This window comes from Protomyctophum parallelum (assembly GCF_964188405.1).
Source record: "Protomyctophum parallelum genome assembly, chromosome: 7".
In the NCBI taxonomy this organism is placed as follows: Eukaryota; Metazoa; Chordata; class Actinopteri; order Myctophiformes; family Myctophidae; genus Protomyctophum; species Protomyctophum parallelum.
Genome location: NC_139705.1, coordinates 17,388,968 through 17,406,643, shown reverse-complemented (window position 1 = coordinate 17,406,643; position 17,676 = coordinate 17,388,968). Strand labels below are relative to the sequence as shown.

Here is a 17,676-nt window from a genome sequence, read left to right as displayed (position 1 = left end):
CATCTGGTTTCTTCTGTTATCTACAAATGTGTCACCTGTCGCAAACTAAGAGGGAGGTTACAGGTCCAGAAGATGGCAGACTTGCCCATCGACAGACTCATGCCAGAGCCTCCTTTCACCAGTGTTGGTCTTGATGTCTTTGGACCATGGACCATCATGACACGTCGTACGAGAGGTGGTAGTGCAGACAGCAAACGCTGGGCTGTACTCTTTACGTGCATGTCTACCAGAGCAGTTCACATTGAGCTGATTGAATCCATGTCAACTGACAGCTTCATCAATGCTCTGAGGAGGTTTTTCGCAATCCGAGGTCCAGCAAAACTTCTTCGCTCTGATAGAGGGACTAACTTTGTGGGCGCCGCTAAGGAGTTGGCCATCAACACGGAAGATGTAGCAGTGATAAACTATCTTCAGAAGAAAGAATGCACTTGGGTTTTTAACCCTCCACATTCTTCCCACATGGGCGGCTCGTGGGAAAGGCTTATTGGAGTTGCCAGACGCATTTTGGATGCCATGTTGCTTCAGACAGGCCCCACTCGTCTCACACATGAGGTCCTAAGCACTCTAATGTCAGAAGTAATGGCCATCATGAATGCACGCCCCCTGGTGCCTGTATCTACTGACTCCGATATGCCTACAGTCCTCTCACCTGCAATGCTTCTCACGCAAAAGAAGAGTGTTGTTTCAGCTCCACCAGGAGACTTTGACATGGCTGGGATGCTTAAGAAACAGTGGAAGCAAGTTCAGTGCCTTGCCGATACGTTTTGGAAAAGGTGGAGAGGAGAGTATCTATCCACTTTGCAGAGTCGACGGAAGTGGACTGAAGACAAGCCAAATGTCACAGTAGGAGATGTTGTCCTGTTGAAAGACAACCAAGTTCACAGAAACGACTGGCCAGTGGGACTGGTCGTTAAGACTCTGCCAAGCAGTGACAAGAGGATCCGCAAGGTGGAGGTGAAGATTGTGAAAGACGGAGCCGTCAAGATGTTTCTGAGGCCAGTCTCAGAGATTGTAGTCCTTCTCTCGGGGGAGACTTCTTGATAGAACTTTTACGTTATTACTTGCATCCAAGGACATTCCCTTAAGGTTGATGTATCTATAGTGATACAATGTTATTGTACCAAAGCGGGGAGTGTGCTGCCTTTGGAATGGCAGTTTGGTAAATTTTAATAATTCTGTCATTTAATTAAGTTACGTTAAAAGGTGAAGTGTATTTAACTGGTTTTTACTGCCCTCCAGGGGTGGAAGTAGAAAGTGAAACGAAACTCAGCATTTCCCAGTAAAACGAAACACAGTTGCGTCAGCATTTATTTCACCACGGAACAGTGAGCTGTGTGCATGGTCTGCTGATAATTATTCTTTAATGCTTTGCCTTGGACATTATTGTCTGTAAGTACTTTGAAGTTCTAGTTAATCGGTTCAAAGAGTATATTTAATTTAGAATGTGATTTTTGCAGAATGCCTTTGTAGTTGGTTATTATGTGTTTGGAAACTGTGTAAACACTTGTGGTCTGCATGTTAGTTTACTGCTGCAGTAGCAGTAGCCATTTTCTGTGTTTGATTTCAACATTGTGTACCTAGTTCAGTGCAAATAGCCTACTAATAACTATACTATATTACTCACACACTTACACTTATTTCCTGTGTGTTAATTCATTTGTTTGTGTATTTCTGTATTGTTTCAGTTTTACAAAACTACCTGCAGAGACTCAGTAAATTCAACAAAGTCAAGCCTTGTCTCTTTATTGGAGGATCTCAGAACACTGTTAACTAGCTGTCTAGCTACACATGGGCACGTGTTGCAAGGGCAGCATACTAGTAATTTATTTGTATTACATTTACAGCCGTGTGCACTTGCGCAGTTAGCTGTCTAACGTGCGTGTGTGTACAGTATGTGTCAGACTGCCACAACAGCGCTTCGTTGTCTAACTACTAACGTGTGTGTACCACACATAGCTGTCTAACGCGCATGTGTGTGTCTGTGTCAGACTGCCACAACAGCGCTTCGTTGTCTAACTAACGTGTGTGTACCACACACGGCTGTCTAACGTAACGTGTGTGTGTGTGGGGGCTACGGGCTAGCGGTGTTGAGCCTTCTCGTGGCGACCCTGTTTTCACTAATTTTACAGTACCACACACTTCAATAATTCGTAATTTATTCGAATTGTTGTTATTGCAATTTACGAGCTGCGTTCGCTTCCCACGTTCGCTTACTTGTTTGTATTACAGCTATGATAGGCCTACGTATTTATTTTGTCTGTGTACAATAGTTTTCTTTCAAATACAATACTTTTCATTTCAAATGTCCAATCTGGCAACACTGTCCGTTCTCTTATATGCCTACACCCTACAGCTGTGAATGCTGGACCCTGAAGCCTGCTCGGACCACTGTGCTACACCAGAATGCTACCTGCACTACTAAACATCAACCAGGCCAACAAGCATCTGTATGAGGGGCTACCAAGGCTGAGTGAGAAGATGGCAACCAGGAGAATGAAGGCTGTTCGCCGGTCACTGCCATTGGAGATGAACTAGGGAGACGGGATTCCTATCTCTAATCTCTATCCATGGGTTATCCAAGGTTTGACCCAGGCCATCAAGTAGAAGACGGCTCAAGGTACGAACCTTGTTTTTGTCTTTGCTGCTGCTGCTTTTTCATGCTTGTGTGCATGCTAATGTGATTGAAGCTGGTGTACTATTGCTGTCATTGTGGGACCCAATGGGTGGCAATGAAACATGTTCAGTGACTGTTTCTGGCTCTGGAATTGAAGGCTGATGTGAATCTACAGTGTGTGTGTGTGTGTTGTGTTGTTTCTGATATTGAAGGTACAGGAGTGAGTTGTGACAGGTTGCAGTATTATGTGACTCTTGGTTTTGGTCTTGGTTTTGTCTGGGTAGCTCAGTGAGCTCTCGCCTTTGGACCACAAGTTCGTGGGTTCGATCCCGGACACTGCCAGTGCCAACTCAACGAATGAGTAGCATGGCTTGGTGCAGCAAGTCATGTGGGAAGTACTGAGAGCTGATGGTAGGTGTGGCGCTCCACCTCAGCAATCTATCTCCCAGGGGTTTAGTGCTGCGTGTTACCGACTCCGACTGATACCGACAATAAGCCACTCCCGACCTACTTCTTCTTCTTCTGGGTTTGGTCACTTAAATTATCCTATGTGAGTTTGCTATATCCTTTTAAAGCTGCTATAAGGAATAAAAAAATGTAATTACCTTTTTATTTTTTGGTATTCAGACAGCCAGCAATGGGTAAAACGCTCCCAAAAAATGTAGTCTCTGTGATCATCTAGGGGCCGTAATCTGCATTCAAATATTTTCCTAGAAGCTTTGTCATAGGAACATCTTTGAATGCAGATTACGGCCCCTAGATGTGTCACAGAGACTATATATATTTTGACATATTATTGCTTATAGCATCTTTAAGTTCAAACTAGAGCTTAATTTGGGCTTTGACATAACGGCCATCAATTCCAAAAGTTTATAGGGACGTTGAATGCTATTTACGTGCTAGGACACAGCCAGGGACACAGGGACAGACCCAGGGACACAGCCACACACATACGTAGCTGTCTCACTCAAAAAACCTTACGGATAATATAACAAGAAAAGAAAACAAGTTTATGTTGTGTCTGACATCAGTGCTGACAGGGGGCCCACAAGTGCACGGCCGCTGTATGGTCTACTGACCGACCCACACATTAGGCAATTTTAATATAGGATTGCGACAGGCGTAGTGAGGGATGCTGAGGTCTGAGAGAGAGGTACAGTGGAGCTATAGCCAGTGTAGGGATTTATAGGCTGACAGGAGGACCTTGAAGTGTGAATGAGCCCGAATGGAGAGCCGGTGAAGGAATTTCAGTGATACGATCAAATGTACTGCTTCTACTGAGTATATCTTAGTGGCAGTGTTGTGAGCAAGATGTATTGGTTTTATACTACAGAGAGGTAGACTGGAGAAAAGGCTTTTAAGCTCTCTCGAAAGGTAGGCTATATCAAATCAAAGAAAAATAGGTCCTGCACACTGTCTGGAACTTGAAAAAAGGATGCTCTTTATTATTTGACGTTTTGGTCGTTAGACCTTTATCAGGACAAGCTCTCTGTTACAGAATATTTATGCACTTAGACCATTTGAACCACAACTATGCCTTGATATTCTGGTGTGGGGGTGGGGGGGGGGCATTCACCAGAAATAGGCTAGCCAATCTACAAGCTCACAGTAAGCTTGTAGACTTGCTATTTCCGCAAAGAGTCAGTATAGAGGGAAATGGGAGCAGACACATGCTCATACCTACAGTATGTGTTCTCCGCAAATTTGCGTCGCAGTGCTGTGTATCCAGTGGTATACAGTAGTGTTCGCCACATGCGTCGCAGTTAGTGATGCACAATATAATCAGTAGTATATTGAAATCGACCATAAAAATTCCATTTCGGTATCTGATCGTTCTCAAAATAATCCATATTATTTTCACAGATATTGACGACTCAATAATAATGTGACCGTCAGTGGCGTGTTTGTGTGTATTTTATACAAGTTTAATGTTTGTTTTCAGTTCAATGTTTGTTTTAAAAACGCCATTGACAATGAAGGGGAAATTTACGTAATCTTGTCCCTAACACAAACATTAAATGCCATTAACAATAAAGAGTTTGTTTTGACACCGTTTGTTTTACATCACCATTACATCACCTAATCAACATGAGCTATATATATTAGCACCCCTCACTCCATTTTAATGGATGGGATTAAGAATTAGTAAAAACGCAAATAAAAAGTACAGCATGACATCACAGATCCTCTCAAATTTTGGGTGACTGGCTCCCCGGCTAGTTCTGAAGCTGGAAATCGCTGGGCACACTGATTTACTGGTTCCAACTGACCCTGGGCGATGAACGATTGAATCGTGTTTTGGCATTGCAACGCAACGTTATGAATATAAATTACATTTCTGTTTGCCTTTTAGGCTTCGTAATGAAGCAGTGCACAGATATGACAAATAACTGAAATATACCAAAAAATTACTGGCATTTTATACAAAAAAGGGTAAAAAGAAATAGCAGAAATAGCTGATCTACAAGCTTACAATGCGTCACGTAAGCTTGTAGATCTGCTATTTCTGCTTTCCTTTTACGTATGCACATCTTTCAACATGGACACGATTATTACAATAATGGCGATTATCTCAAATAATTGTGATTAGATGATTATGTAATAATTGTGACAGCCCTACCTATGTGTTCTCCACATGTGTCGCAGTAATCTGTGTTTAGTGCATGGTATACACAGTACATGTGTGTTCTCTGCATGCGTTGCAGTACTCTGTGTGTTTAGTGGTATACAGTTAGTACATATGTGTTCTCTGCGTGTTCAGTGGTATACAGTACGTACCTATGTGTTCTCCGCATGCATCACAGTACTCTGCGTAGAGGGATTCGAAGCAGTTGCAGCAGTGCGGCCGGCCGTCCTTCATGATGTAGCGCTGGCCACCGAGCGGCGCTTCGCACTCGAAGCAGCAGAAGTGCTTCATGTGCCAGTGGCGGCCCTCTGCCTCCGTGCACTCGTCGGCAAAGATGATCTGAAAATCATAGAATGTGCATGAATTCACTGTACCACTATATATATATAATTATATATACGATATCTCAGAAAAGGCATATCATGGAGACATCGTCTCGGCGGTATTCATCACCATATCGCCCACCCCTAGTAGCAATAATCGTGTAGAGGGGGTTCATTTCAGGCGTACTTTTCTAGGACCCATTGCAGACAGGTGCTTTTTCATGGCGGTTTTGAAGGAGTGTAAGGTGGTGGAGTCACACTTTTCGATGGCCGTTGATATATAGGGCATTTCACATATTTGTGGCATAGCTGTAGAACAAATGTATTTAGTTTGTGCCAAATCTGGGTTGAGTGAGATCAGTGGAGCTCCCTCTGGTGTTGTGCCTGTTTTCTAATAAGATCAACAGCTGTGACACAGATGCATTCTGGGATGAAAGATAAATCCTCATCATACAGACAGATTGCTTAGTTCTTAGTTAAGCCGTCTATAGGCTCTCAAGGCTGTGCTGAGCATGATGGCATATCTAGCCGTTCTCAAATTAATTATTTGAAAAGGGCACCATCACAATTTGACTAACCACAATATAAATCGGACTAATCCTATATATATATATATATATATATATATATATATATATATATATATATATATATATAACTAATCACAACATAAATATGGCTAATCACAATAAAAATATGGCTAATCACAATATAAATTTGACTACCGGTAATCACAATATGACTAATCCGCCACTGTTCAGAGCCCTGCTGTGCGATGCAGTTTATCACTTTTAATTGGATTTCAATAGATGGGACTGTTGCGCAACTTGTGACTGCGACTTTAACTCGCATATATGGTAGGAACACTCTGAAATCACGTGCTAAAAGAAACACCCCCAAATGGTTGCTTTTCTGCCGCCCCCTTGTCGTTGGTGGTAGGAAAAGCACCGGAAAGAGAGGTTGGTTTGAGAGCGAGAGAGACAGACGAGTGAGCCTTTGTGTTCCCTGTCACAAGAACAGGCTGAAAGCATACAAAAACCCTACACACACACACACACACACACACACACACACGGGGGTGTGTCTTCCATGTTTGGGAAGACACCCCCCCCCCCCCGTGTGTGTGTGTGTGTGTGTGTGTGTGTGTGTGGGGGGGGGGGGGGGGGGGGGAATTGAAACGAAATCGCTGCCGTTTCTTCCCAGTAAAACAAACTAAATTAGATAGAGGGCTGTGGATAGGGGAAGTAAAACAAATTCAGCCTCATTCGACAATCGACATTAGTTGATTGTCGATTTGTCGGTTCTATGATTGAGAACGGCTCGCTAGTCGAGATCCCCCCCGTCCGAAACGGACCAGAGACGCCCGGGGACCCCCGCGGACCCCCACCCGGGGACGGCGGCTCGGTAATCTCGATCGAAACTCAAGCGGAAACAACACAAGTTTTCTCCTGTGTGTGTGTGTGTGTGTGTGTGTGTGTGTGTGTGTGTGTGTGTGTGTGTGTGTGTGTGTGTGTGTGTGTGTGTGTGTGTGTGTGTGTGTGTGTGTGTGTGTGTGTGTGTGTGTGTGTGTGTGTGTGTGTGTGTGTGTGTGTGTGTGTGTGTGTGTGAGGGTGCGTTTGTGTGTGTGTGTGTGAAACCTTCTTGTCAAACATGGATCCAAGTCTTATCGAAAAACAAAACACCATCCATGAAACAGAGATACACACATATAGTTCACTTCACACCAGTTCTCCTACCTGTGTGAACTGGTAGGTACCAGTATTCCATGAATTATTAAAAAAAAGGAAGAAAAGTATCCATTATTGTGCCTCCCGATCCATAGATCACATTCATTCCCAACGTCCCCCACACGTGTTGTTCGTGCATGCGCGCGTGCGCGCATGTGCATGCGTGTGTGTGCATGTGTGTTGTAACAGTCAGTATGCAGTGCCAGTTGGTGCCACAGGGTGGTGCACCAACTCTCTCAAAACGATATTTTTTTCCAGGGCCAGATTGGGTACTTGGCCCCCCTAGGCATGGGCCTGGGGTCAGTGGGCCCCTGTATTTTCCAGGGCCGGATTGGAAATTAGGGGGGCCCCGTTTTTTTTCGTTTTTTATTTTGCATGTTTTTTTTTCAGTAAAAAAAAGCACTTTTTTTATTCATTTCATTTCTTTCTTTTTCTTTTTTTTGAGAACAAGCACTGTGTGATATCACTGAAATCAAAAATAAAAGTCCTTAGTGAGAATTCTGAGTGAGAAAGTACCTCACACTAAAACGCAGTTTTCTCAGCTGTTTGTTTCCAAGATGGCCGTTTTTATGAAACCAAACTTTATTCAACGGCCAATAACTTCAGAACGATAAAAGCAATCGACTCACTTCTTTTTTCTGGGCAAAGTAGAGTAGTAGATATGTGGCATCATATTTTGGTATAGCACAACATATTCTGTGGGTCATTTTGAATCCACAACTTTTACTTCTAATATATTTCTATATTGCAGTATCAATACTTTTACTTAGTAAAAATGGTGAGTACTTTTTCCACCACCATTATAATTTTCAGCATAATGGAGGGGGGACACTAGGAAAAATGGGTGCTATTTTGAGAGAGAATTGCCCCACAACGATATGAATGCGTTTTAATGATAATGTTTCATTCTGATGGTAACTGGTGTATAGGGCCCTAATCGCAATATCACACTGTGGGTGTGCTTTGGCGTCATTAATTGGCAGTTCAGCGACTGCTTTGCGGAACTCACTATTATTACACCCGCTGGTGTAACAGAGTGGTGGTTGTCAACCAGTGGTCCGGGGACCACCGGTGGTCCTTGAGGGGGTTCCAGGTGGTCCCCATGCTAAATGATGAAAGAGTTAATCACCAAATGGATAGATCTTTAACTCTTGAGAGTGTAGAATTGGTCTTGATTGGTTTCATTTTACACTCTCAAAAGTAAAATTATGCATTACTTAATTTACAAGAAGTCTTAACACAATAAGGGAATGTAGTAGAATTGTTAGTTTGCCTGTTATCTCTCCTATGGTAGAAACATCAATAAAGCATGGAATTGTGGCCACAATCGTATCCAATGACAACAAGACATTCGGCAAAATTTCTTCAAATGGTGGTCCGTGGCTCAAATGCCAAATACATAATGGACCTTGATATGAATAAAAGGTTGAAAACCACTCTAATAGTAAAGAGCTGATGATGGTACTTTACTGTACATCAAATAAGAAACGGTGAGTCATGCCTTCTGTAGCCTCGGAAACCCACTAACCCAGACGTTTTATTTAGCCTTCTGAGACACAAGAGCTCTGGGAATGTGTTTTCATAATCCTCCTTTAAGTTATCCAAGCTGGGCTGGATTTGCTCCGGTCACTTGTTTTTATGTCTGTAGGGGATGTTTTTATCCCCGTTTCTTGGTCAGACTATAATTACATTCATGCATTCCCTTTTGGGAAGCATGCACAGACCGTCTGATATCCTTGCTGTCAGGGCCGGAACCTCTTATCTCCATATTTTAAACACGATGGGAACAGTGATGTAACTGTGATGTGACGACAACGATGACAAAATTAACATCCTAACGTCTATTTTCACAATATGTCTCTTTGGAACCGTGTCAAACTAAATGTAGGCATTACATTTACATCAATTAATAATGTCTGTTAAGGGCTTAATTTATGTGTTTATTCGAAGAAAAAAAAAAGATTGAGAACCACTGATCTATTCCTTTCCCATGGTTGTCCCTATATTCCGTTCTCTGAAGCTTCCATATTAAACCCATGTTCAGTGGGCTATGTACATTTCACTAAGTACTGTACTTAAAGGAGAGTGCTAACAGGCTAAAAGGCTTTCTCACCTTTTGTTGTAATTTTGAGGTACGTATATTTTACTGGAGTCTTCCCAATTGTCAGTACTTTTACTTCTACTCCACTACATCTCAGAGGCAAATTATTGTTCTTTTTCTCCACTTCAATTATACCGTATGTATGCGCGAGCAGAAACATGCGATTAATGGGCACATTTCCTAATGGTGACTCAACCCTGTACACTTTCCCTTGAGATTCTACTTTCCCTTGAGGGTCACGGGCCTGAAAAGTTTGGGAACCCTTGCCTTAAAGTACAGAGGGCTGGAGTAGTTAAGAGAATGCTCTAAAAGCCACATCAGAGGGGGCACGGTGGCACAGTTGGTAGTGCTGTCGCCTCACATCTAGAAGGTCCTGGGTTTCGATTCCCGCTCGGGATGCTGTGGTTGCTGGCGGCGTGTTTCCTCCTCTGCGTCATCAGTGCCCATACCCGAGGCGGGGTTGGCGAAAGGGCCTTTCTGTGTGGAGTTTGCATGTTCTCCCCGTGTCCCCTATAGGGTAGGTACCCTCACAAAAAATATGCAGTAACCCTGGTCTCTAAACGGCCTCCCCCTGGGCAGCCGGGGCGCCTGATGGAGGGGAAAGGAACTGGTTGGAATAACGTGCTCCTTCCACGTGCTACGTCCAACCAGGGAAACTCCCCCCTGTCAGGTGTAAAGGAGCAACTTGGACACTCATGCATGAAGGAAGCATGAGTTCAAGTCCGTTGCTCTCCCCAGGTTGGCGGAGGGTGTGTAGAACCCAGGATCACATTAAATAATTGACACGGGTGAAAAATGGGTTACATTTTTTTTTTAATTAAAATAAAAGTGTAATGTATGCATCGGCTTTCCTGATTGGCCAACCTGACCCGTTACCGTCAGCTTCACAGACTGGTGAAGCTCTGCATCACGTTTGTCCAATATAATGGCCCATTCACAGAAAGTACATGAGCTGTGGTCATAGTGAAGGAAGTGAACAAAAGCTGAGGCACGAACAATTGCATTGTTCCTGACAGGCGTGCCTCCACGTAGGCCACTGTAGTCTTATTCTAGGGTGTAAAGTCCAAATGGTTGGTCAACCCCCAATTGTTCCCCACTGGTTTTTTAGCGTACCTCATCGCAGGCGCAGCAGCGAGGCTTCAGCCTCTCGGCGTGGTGTCGTCCGCAGTACACCTTCCCGTCCTGGTAGAAGTATATGAGGTCCACCAGCAGCTCCTCACACGCGCCGCACACGAAGCAGTGTGGGTGCCAGCACACCGCGCCGTGACCCGCCCGCGCTGCGAACACCACCACGTCACCACCATTGATCTGACCGCCACACTGGACAGAGAGACACGGAGACAGAGAGGACGGTAGAACAGTGGTTCGACCTCTCAAACATTATTTATAGGTCATCCCTATGAATTACTTTTTCATCCACGGCACCCATGAATTATTATTGTTAAGCCCAACACACCGGGTGCGCAGCGACAACGCCTGGAAAATAGAACAGTGGTGTATCGGAGCGTAAGGCAAGGCGTCGGTGTGCATCGGACGCCGCCGGTGTGGGATAGGTTCATTGAAAATAACGCGCGGCGTTTGCAGTCGGTGTGTGACAGGCTTTACTTTAGCACCTTATGTCTAGGCCTGTCGCAATTATTACATAGCCTAATCGCAAATTATTTTTTGCATAATCGTTAATCGTTTCCATGTTGAAAAATATCCATAGATTAAAGAAATTGTAGAAATAGCAGATATACAGTACAAGCTTACAACAAGTCACAAAGTGATCAACTAACTATTTCCACTATTTTGTAATTTTCTTGGAAAGAAAACACAATTAAATCGTTAATTGCAATTATTTATGTGACAATTAATCTTCAACTTTAATTTGTAATTGGGACATTCCTACTTATGCCATATTAACGGTATGTAAATATGTAAATCATGCCCCCTTAGATGCAGTATGCCACGAGGAAAACCTGAGAGAATATCTGTTTCCTTTTGGACATAGCCTACACACTCAACCACTTGAACCCCATTATCTCTATTCTGGGGGGAACATTGTGATGTGTTGTGAGCTTGTAGATCTGCTATTTTTGGTGAGATTTCATGTAGATTGAAAAAGAGCTCATCAAGGAACGTGCAACTCAAGTCCGTTTTACTCTAAACTTTAGACCCTATTATGAGTAAAACGGACTTGAGTTGCATAAAGGCCTATTCATACTCCAGTTTTAGGTGATAAGGTGACCTCCGAAACAGTGGTTAGTACTTTAACCCCCAAAAGCTCCCAAATTCACAATGCGTTGCGACAGACTGTGTGTAACAAACTGTAAGCTCCATTTATTTATTTTCTTATCTGGTCTCTGCAGTAATAATGACGTGTGGCATTAAATTTTCTGTTTTATTGTTTTTTTATTTCTTCTCCTGTGTTTTGTGATTTATTGTGTTTTTTATCTCTTAATAACCTGAATGTTGAGCTCCTTTTAGCCCCATGGTGGTCTGTGGCTCAAATGCTGAATAAATAATAGACTTTGATATGAAAAGGGTTGAAAACCACTGCATTAAATAAAGGTTTATTTACTCAGGGAAGCCCTTTGAGAGCAAGCTCTCTTTTTCAAGGATGCCCTGATCACAGCATATAAAACACGATGCATGTAATAAATAACAAACATTTGAACCACATTACATCATCACAGATGAAAATAAATCTAGTGTTACATGAAACAGGTGCAGTCACTATGTAGTGTAGCCTCAAGAGTCAAGAAGCATTCCATATTTGTATATTATTTTTGCACTTTATTTTTTTGGTATAAGTGTTTAATTGTGTCCTTTGTTCCACAACGCGCCTGAGCTGAGCTGTCTGTTTTTGTTTGTTTGTTTTGTTTTTCCTGTCTTGTCTTAGTCGTAAAATGAAAAAATCAAAAACAATATTATTGAAAAAAAAAAAAAAAAAAAGAGTCAAGAAGCATGTCTCTATGGAGACCAATCGTCCTGAAGTTTGTTCCATTTGTGGGTGGATCATTAATTCTTGAAAGCAGTCTTATCCTTGTTCACTGTTCTTACATGGACTGACATCTAATGCCACCTGATGCCTGTGATCGTCGCCTGGCCCAGCCAGCGGGATTTCTGGTCTATAGGGGCGGGTGCCACTGGGATTTATTTTTCTTGTGAAACGTAAAGCCTCCGAGGCTACTGTGGACGTAGAACCAAGTTGAATGAAATGAAAGTAAATCAAAGTGTACCTGTCGGCAGGAGGCTCCTTGTACTGTGAGGGGGAAGGGTCTCACATTGCCACGGCCCAGGTTGTCTTTCTTCCTTTGGTTACTGAAGATCTTCAGCTCCCTCTTCTCCTCCTCATCCAGGCCGTTACAGTAACACACCTACATAATAATAATAATAATAATAATTAATAATAATAATAAATACATTTTATTTGCATTGCATTTTCATTCACAAGGAATTGAAGCTTTAAAGCAGGGTTTAAAGCAGGGTTTAACAATTTAACACGAAAAGGTCTTCCGAAATTAAAATTAAAAGTCAGTCTGCATAGGAAGGCTGTTCCACCGGCCCGGTGCTGGCAAGCAGAAGGCCCGGTGAGGGCGAAGCAATGCAATTTAACATCACATAATCACCACTTAAAAGCCCATGGAGTCCCTCAGGGCGGAAAATGGCAGGTGGACCGACACGTTCACAACAACTCTGGTGCTCAAATGTGGAAGAACACTTGGAACACAGAGCGCACTAAAAGGGGAATACCACTCATTTTCAACATTGAACTATGTCATTAATATAACTTAGAGTTGTTCCTAGAACTAGAACTGGAGGTCATGTGACCAGTGACATCACATCACTGATTACTGATGACCTTCAGTTCTAGGCTTAACTTTTTTGTATTAACATGAGTGACACATGTGGTACACAGTAAATTATACTTTTGGAATGATATTTTAATTATTGAGGTTCCTTGAAGTCTAGATTAGACTCTTAGATCACCTTTCTAAGTTAACTAGAAGCAAATGTATAGCCATGTGCTGTTGTGGGTGAATAATAATATTGTGGGTGACCAATCACAAGGTTAGACAACGCAGGTAACAGTAGGCAAAACAGGAAACACTAGGACATCACATCACTACAGACTGGCAAGATGGCTGACGGCACAGGGTGCGGCTCTTCAGCTCCTGCTCCTGCCTTTAACTTTAAACGGTCTAGGATAAAGCCAGAGATCTATAAGTTGACGGATGGGAGGGTAATAGTAGATGATGAATTACTAAATTTCCTTGCTATTAAAATTAAGACTCTGAGCCATGACGAGATACTACTGGCTACAAACACCTTTGATTCAGATGGGATTGAGGCCTCCAAGAAGGTTCTGTTTGAATTGTGCCCTCAGACTGGTCAGAGGAACGTTGCGCACAAAGGACAGCACAAAGATACCAAGAATATAGCACTTTGTTTTAAGGTGCTGAATGAATGTGGGGAAAATATTCCTAGATTCGTCTCCTACTATCTGGAAGATCTGCCACCTGTGACGTATACCAGCATAGATGTCACCGGGATGCTGAGGAGGATGGAACAGTTATGTGCTGAAGTCGGTGGACTGAAACGTGTGACCTAACTCCAGACGGAGATATGTGAACGGGTTCGAGCTGACTCTGTGGAGTTGAATGACCGGGTGGCAGCATTGGAGTGCCGTCCCGACCAAGAAGCTGTTGACGTGGATGATGCAGCCCTGGGGCTGGAGCCTGCATCAGATCCTGCCCTACAGCCTGAGACACAGCATGCGCTGGAAGAGGAAGCAGGTCGGGGCATGAAGCCTGGGGCTGATCGATCGGCTGTTTCGAGCACACACCTGGCGCCTATGCTGAGTTCGGGGCAAAGTGCTGTTAACATCGCGCCAGCGGGGAGTACACCTCCACCTCGTAATCGAGAAGGGGCCGTGGCGACTGCCTCTGGGGTCGAGATTTGTCCAACTGGACCGGCATTATCACATTCATCTTCCCCACGGTGGAGTAAAGTGGTTAAACAAGGCCGGCCCCAGCAGGGGTCGGGGATTGCCGCTACTCAGAAGAGATCGAGAGCCGCTGACAATACTGGACGGGCCAGGAGGCCGGGTGCTGTTCCCATTGTCGGCACCAGTGCTGTGAGTACAATCCAAACAGTGCAGACCAAACTTGTCAGTGTATTTGCATCTAGATTTGCACCAGAGATGGATGCTGACACGCTATCTGCGTATCTAAAAGATAAACTCAAGCGGGAGGTCGCCTGTCAGAAAATCGTCAGTGCACAAAGCCGATTTGGCTCTTTTAAAGTGACAGCGGAGTGTAAAGACGTTGGTGAAATGTACACTCCCGAGCTCTGGCCTGAAGGAGCGTTTGTCCGGCGGTATTATGAACCGCGTAGGGCTGTGGCTAACGGGGCTAATCTGGAGCTTGCTACTGTGGATGTAAGTAGTGTGCAGAAGGAGGCTACGGCCAGACCATCCACCTCCTAGGTATTATTATGCAGGTTGGATTTTATAACTGTCGGGGGCTGCGGCTTGGTAACAGTGCAGGAGACTGTGCCAGGCGTTGATAACTTGTTGCTAAAATGCGATATCCTTTGCCTACAAGAAACGTTTTTAGCCAAGCAGGACTTGGGACAGTTGAACTGTTTTAATGACAATTTTCATGGAGCTGGTGAGTCTACACCTGATCTTACGATGGGTATAGTGAGAGGAAGGATTGCAGGAGGAGTGGCTATATTGTGGTGCAAAAACTTGGACCCTGTAATAAATGTCGTCAGGCTTGACACTGACTGGTGTATTGCTGTGCAGTGTAGGATCAAGAACAAAGTGTTCACTATACTCAATGTATATACACCACATGAATGTCAACAGAATGAAGATGAATACTTAAATAGATTAGCTTTTATAAACTCTTTTATTTCTGATAATCACTCTACTAGTGTTTATGTCTGTGGTGATCTGAATGCAGACATCTTTGACAGACATTCATTGTTTGCTAAACATATGATCCATTTCTGTGAGGAAAATAACCTTATATTATCCAGTCAGGTGCTCTTACCTGCAGATAGCTTTTCTTATATAAGTGAAGCCTGGCACTCAACATCTTGTATATATGTATAAGCACCGCTGATGCTCACTCTATCATACAATCTACAGTATGCAGATTGACTATGAGGCATCTATGGCAGACCATGTGCCTGTGATATTAGTGCTTGATGTGGACAGTCTCCCTGAGTTGTCCCAAGATGTAGATAGCATCAGTAAGGGGAAGATAGATTGGTCTAAACTCACTAATGATGATCTCTTGGCTTATTATGAGAAAACTGATGTTGCGCTGAGCGATGTAGTTTTGCCCTATGATGCAATTTTATGTGCTAATGTCAATTGTAATATAAATTCTCACAAGGAGGACCTGTGTACCCTATATGAATGTATTGTGGGGGCTATGTATGAGGCTAGTAGACCTTTTCTTTCTTTTCATAATAAGAATAAAAATATTAGGCCTGGTTGGAATAAGCATGTGGCTGCACATCATGCAGAGGCAAAGAGGGCCTATAAGGCTTGGGTCCTAGCAGGTCGGCCCAGACAGGGACCTCTCCTGGACCATAAAAAGCAAACTAATGCCAGGTATAAATATGCTATACGCTTCGTTAGCAAGTAAGAAGTGACGATGAGAGCGGACTCTATGGCTGAAAAGCTCCTTGACCATAATGCTACAGGGTTCTGGAAGGAGGTGAGAGCTCTGAACAGAAATAACACTCCTTTGCCATGCAGCATGGAGGGTGTCTCTGGTGTGGACAATATCGCAGAGGTGTGGAGGCAGCACTACTCTGATATATTCAATTGCGTTAAGAGTGATCCCTATGAAGTGGGAATTATGCATGACAGTGATGCTGTTGGTGTCACAGCCAATGAGGTTCTCCAAGCTATAACGCAGCTATCTGACAACAAAGCTAGTGGCTCAGATCAAATCACTGCAGAGCATCTTAAACATGCCAGCCCTAAGGTTGCGGTTCTACTAGCCATAAGTCTCACTGGTCTCATGACACATTGATTACTGCCACACTCTATGTTGTCTGTCACTTTGGTACCAGTTATCAAGGACAAGGCAGGAAAAGTGGGGAGCTTGGATAATTATAGGCCTATTGCTCTTGCCAGTGTATTGTCCAAGGTCCTTGAAAGGATCCTATTAGTTCGTTTAGGCTCCTTTTTTAATGCCACTGACAATCAGTTTGGGTTTAAGGCTAAACATGGTACTGACCTCTGCATTTATGCAAGGAAGTGGTTGATAACTACAAAAGCCATAATTCATCTGTTATAGTTGGTTTTATTGATTCGTCCCGTGCCTTTGACAGGGTCTGTCATCGGAAGCTGTTCCTAAAACTGAGGGAAAGGGGGGTGCCTGACAGCATCATAAGAATCCTGGCATACTGGTATGCTAACCAGAGCATGCAGGTTAGATGGGGAAGTGGGGTCTCGGCTCCTTTTACTGTAGGTAATGGGGTCCGGCAGGGGAGGTTACTCTCCCCAGCCCTATTTAATCTTTATATGAATGATCTCTCTTTTCAGCTGAATAACTGTAACACAGGGTGTATGATTGGAAACTCCCTGGTAAACAATCTGATCTACGCTGATGACTTGGCAATACTCTCTCCCAGTAGTGCTGGCTTTCAACAGCTGCTAAATGTATGCTCTGAATATGGGGTAGCGTATGATATAAAAATATAATGCCAAAAAGAGAGTAGTAATGTTCTGCAGGACGAAAGGGGATAAAGACCTCTCCTTTCCCTCCTTTTATCTATCTGATCAGGTGTTATCCATTTGCAGTAAAGCCAAGTATCTGGGACATGTGATAACTGACCAACTGTCTGATGATGAGGATCTGTAGTGTATAGGCAGCGCCGTATACTGTATGCTCAGGCAAACATGCTGGGGAGGAAATTCCGCTCATGTTCACCTGAGGTTAAAGTTAATCTATTTAGAGCATACTGTACTCCCCTCTATACTGCCCCCTTGTGGGTTAAATTTAAGAAAGCAAGTATGTATAAACTGCAGGTTGCCTATAATGATTGCATGCGTATATTATTGAACAAACCAAGGTGGAGCAGTGCAAGTGAGTTATTCTGTAGTGTGGGAGTTTACACCTTTCATGCCTTACTGAGACACTTGATGTATAAATGTATGTGTCGGCTCAATGAGTCTAAAAACTGCATAATTATGCTGTTATGTAACCCCAGCTTCAGTAGCACCAGGTACCTGTCTGCTTTTTGGAAGCACTGGTATGAATGTCTATTGTAAA

The 17,676-nt window shown here is 43.4% G+C and overlaps 1 protein-coding gene across 1 annotated transcript in view; it reads right to left on the bottom strand.

Moving 5' to 3' along the window:
- The window catches only part of LOC310861954 (prickle-like protein 2), a gene marked incomplete at its 3' end in the record, with an annotated part of 57,639 nt that overhangs the window by 25,561 nt on the left and 14,402 nt on the right, over positions 1-17,676 (bottom strand). The window contains exons 3-5 of the mRNA XM_083769691.1: positions 12,616-12,753; positions 10,505-10,711; positions 5,393-5,579 (exon numbers count right to left, since the gene is read on the bottom strand). Coding sequence (XP_083625817.1) covers positions 5,393-5,579; positions 10,505-10,711; positions 12,616-12,753 — 532 coding nt within the window. The remainder of the gene's footprint in view (positions 1-5,392; positions 5,580-10,504; positions 10,712-12,615; positions 12,754-17,676) is intronic.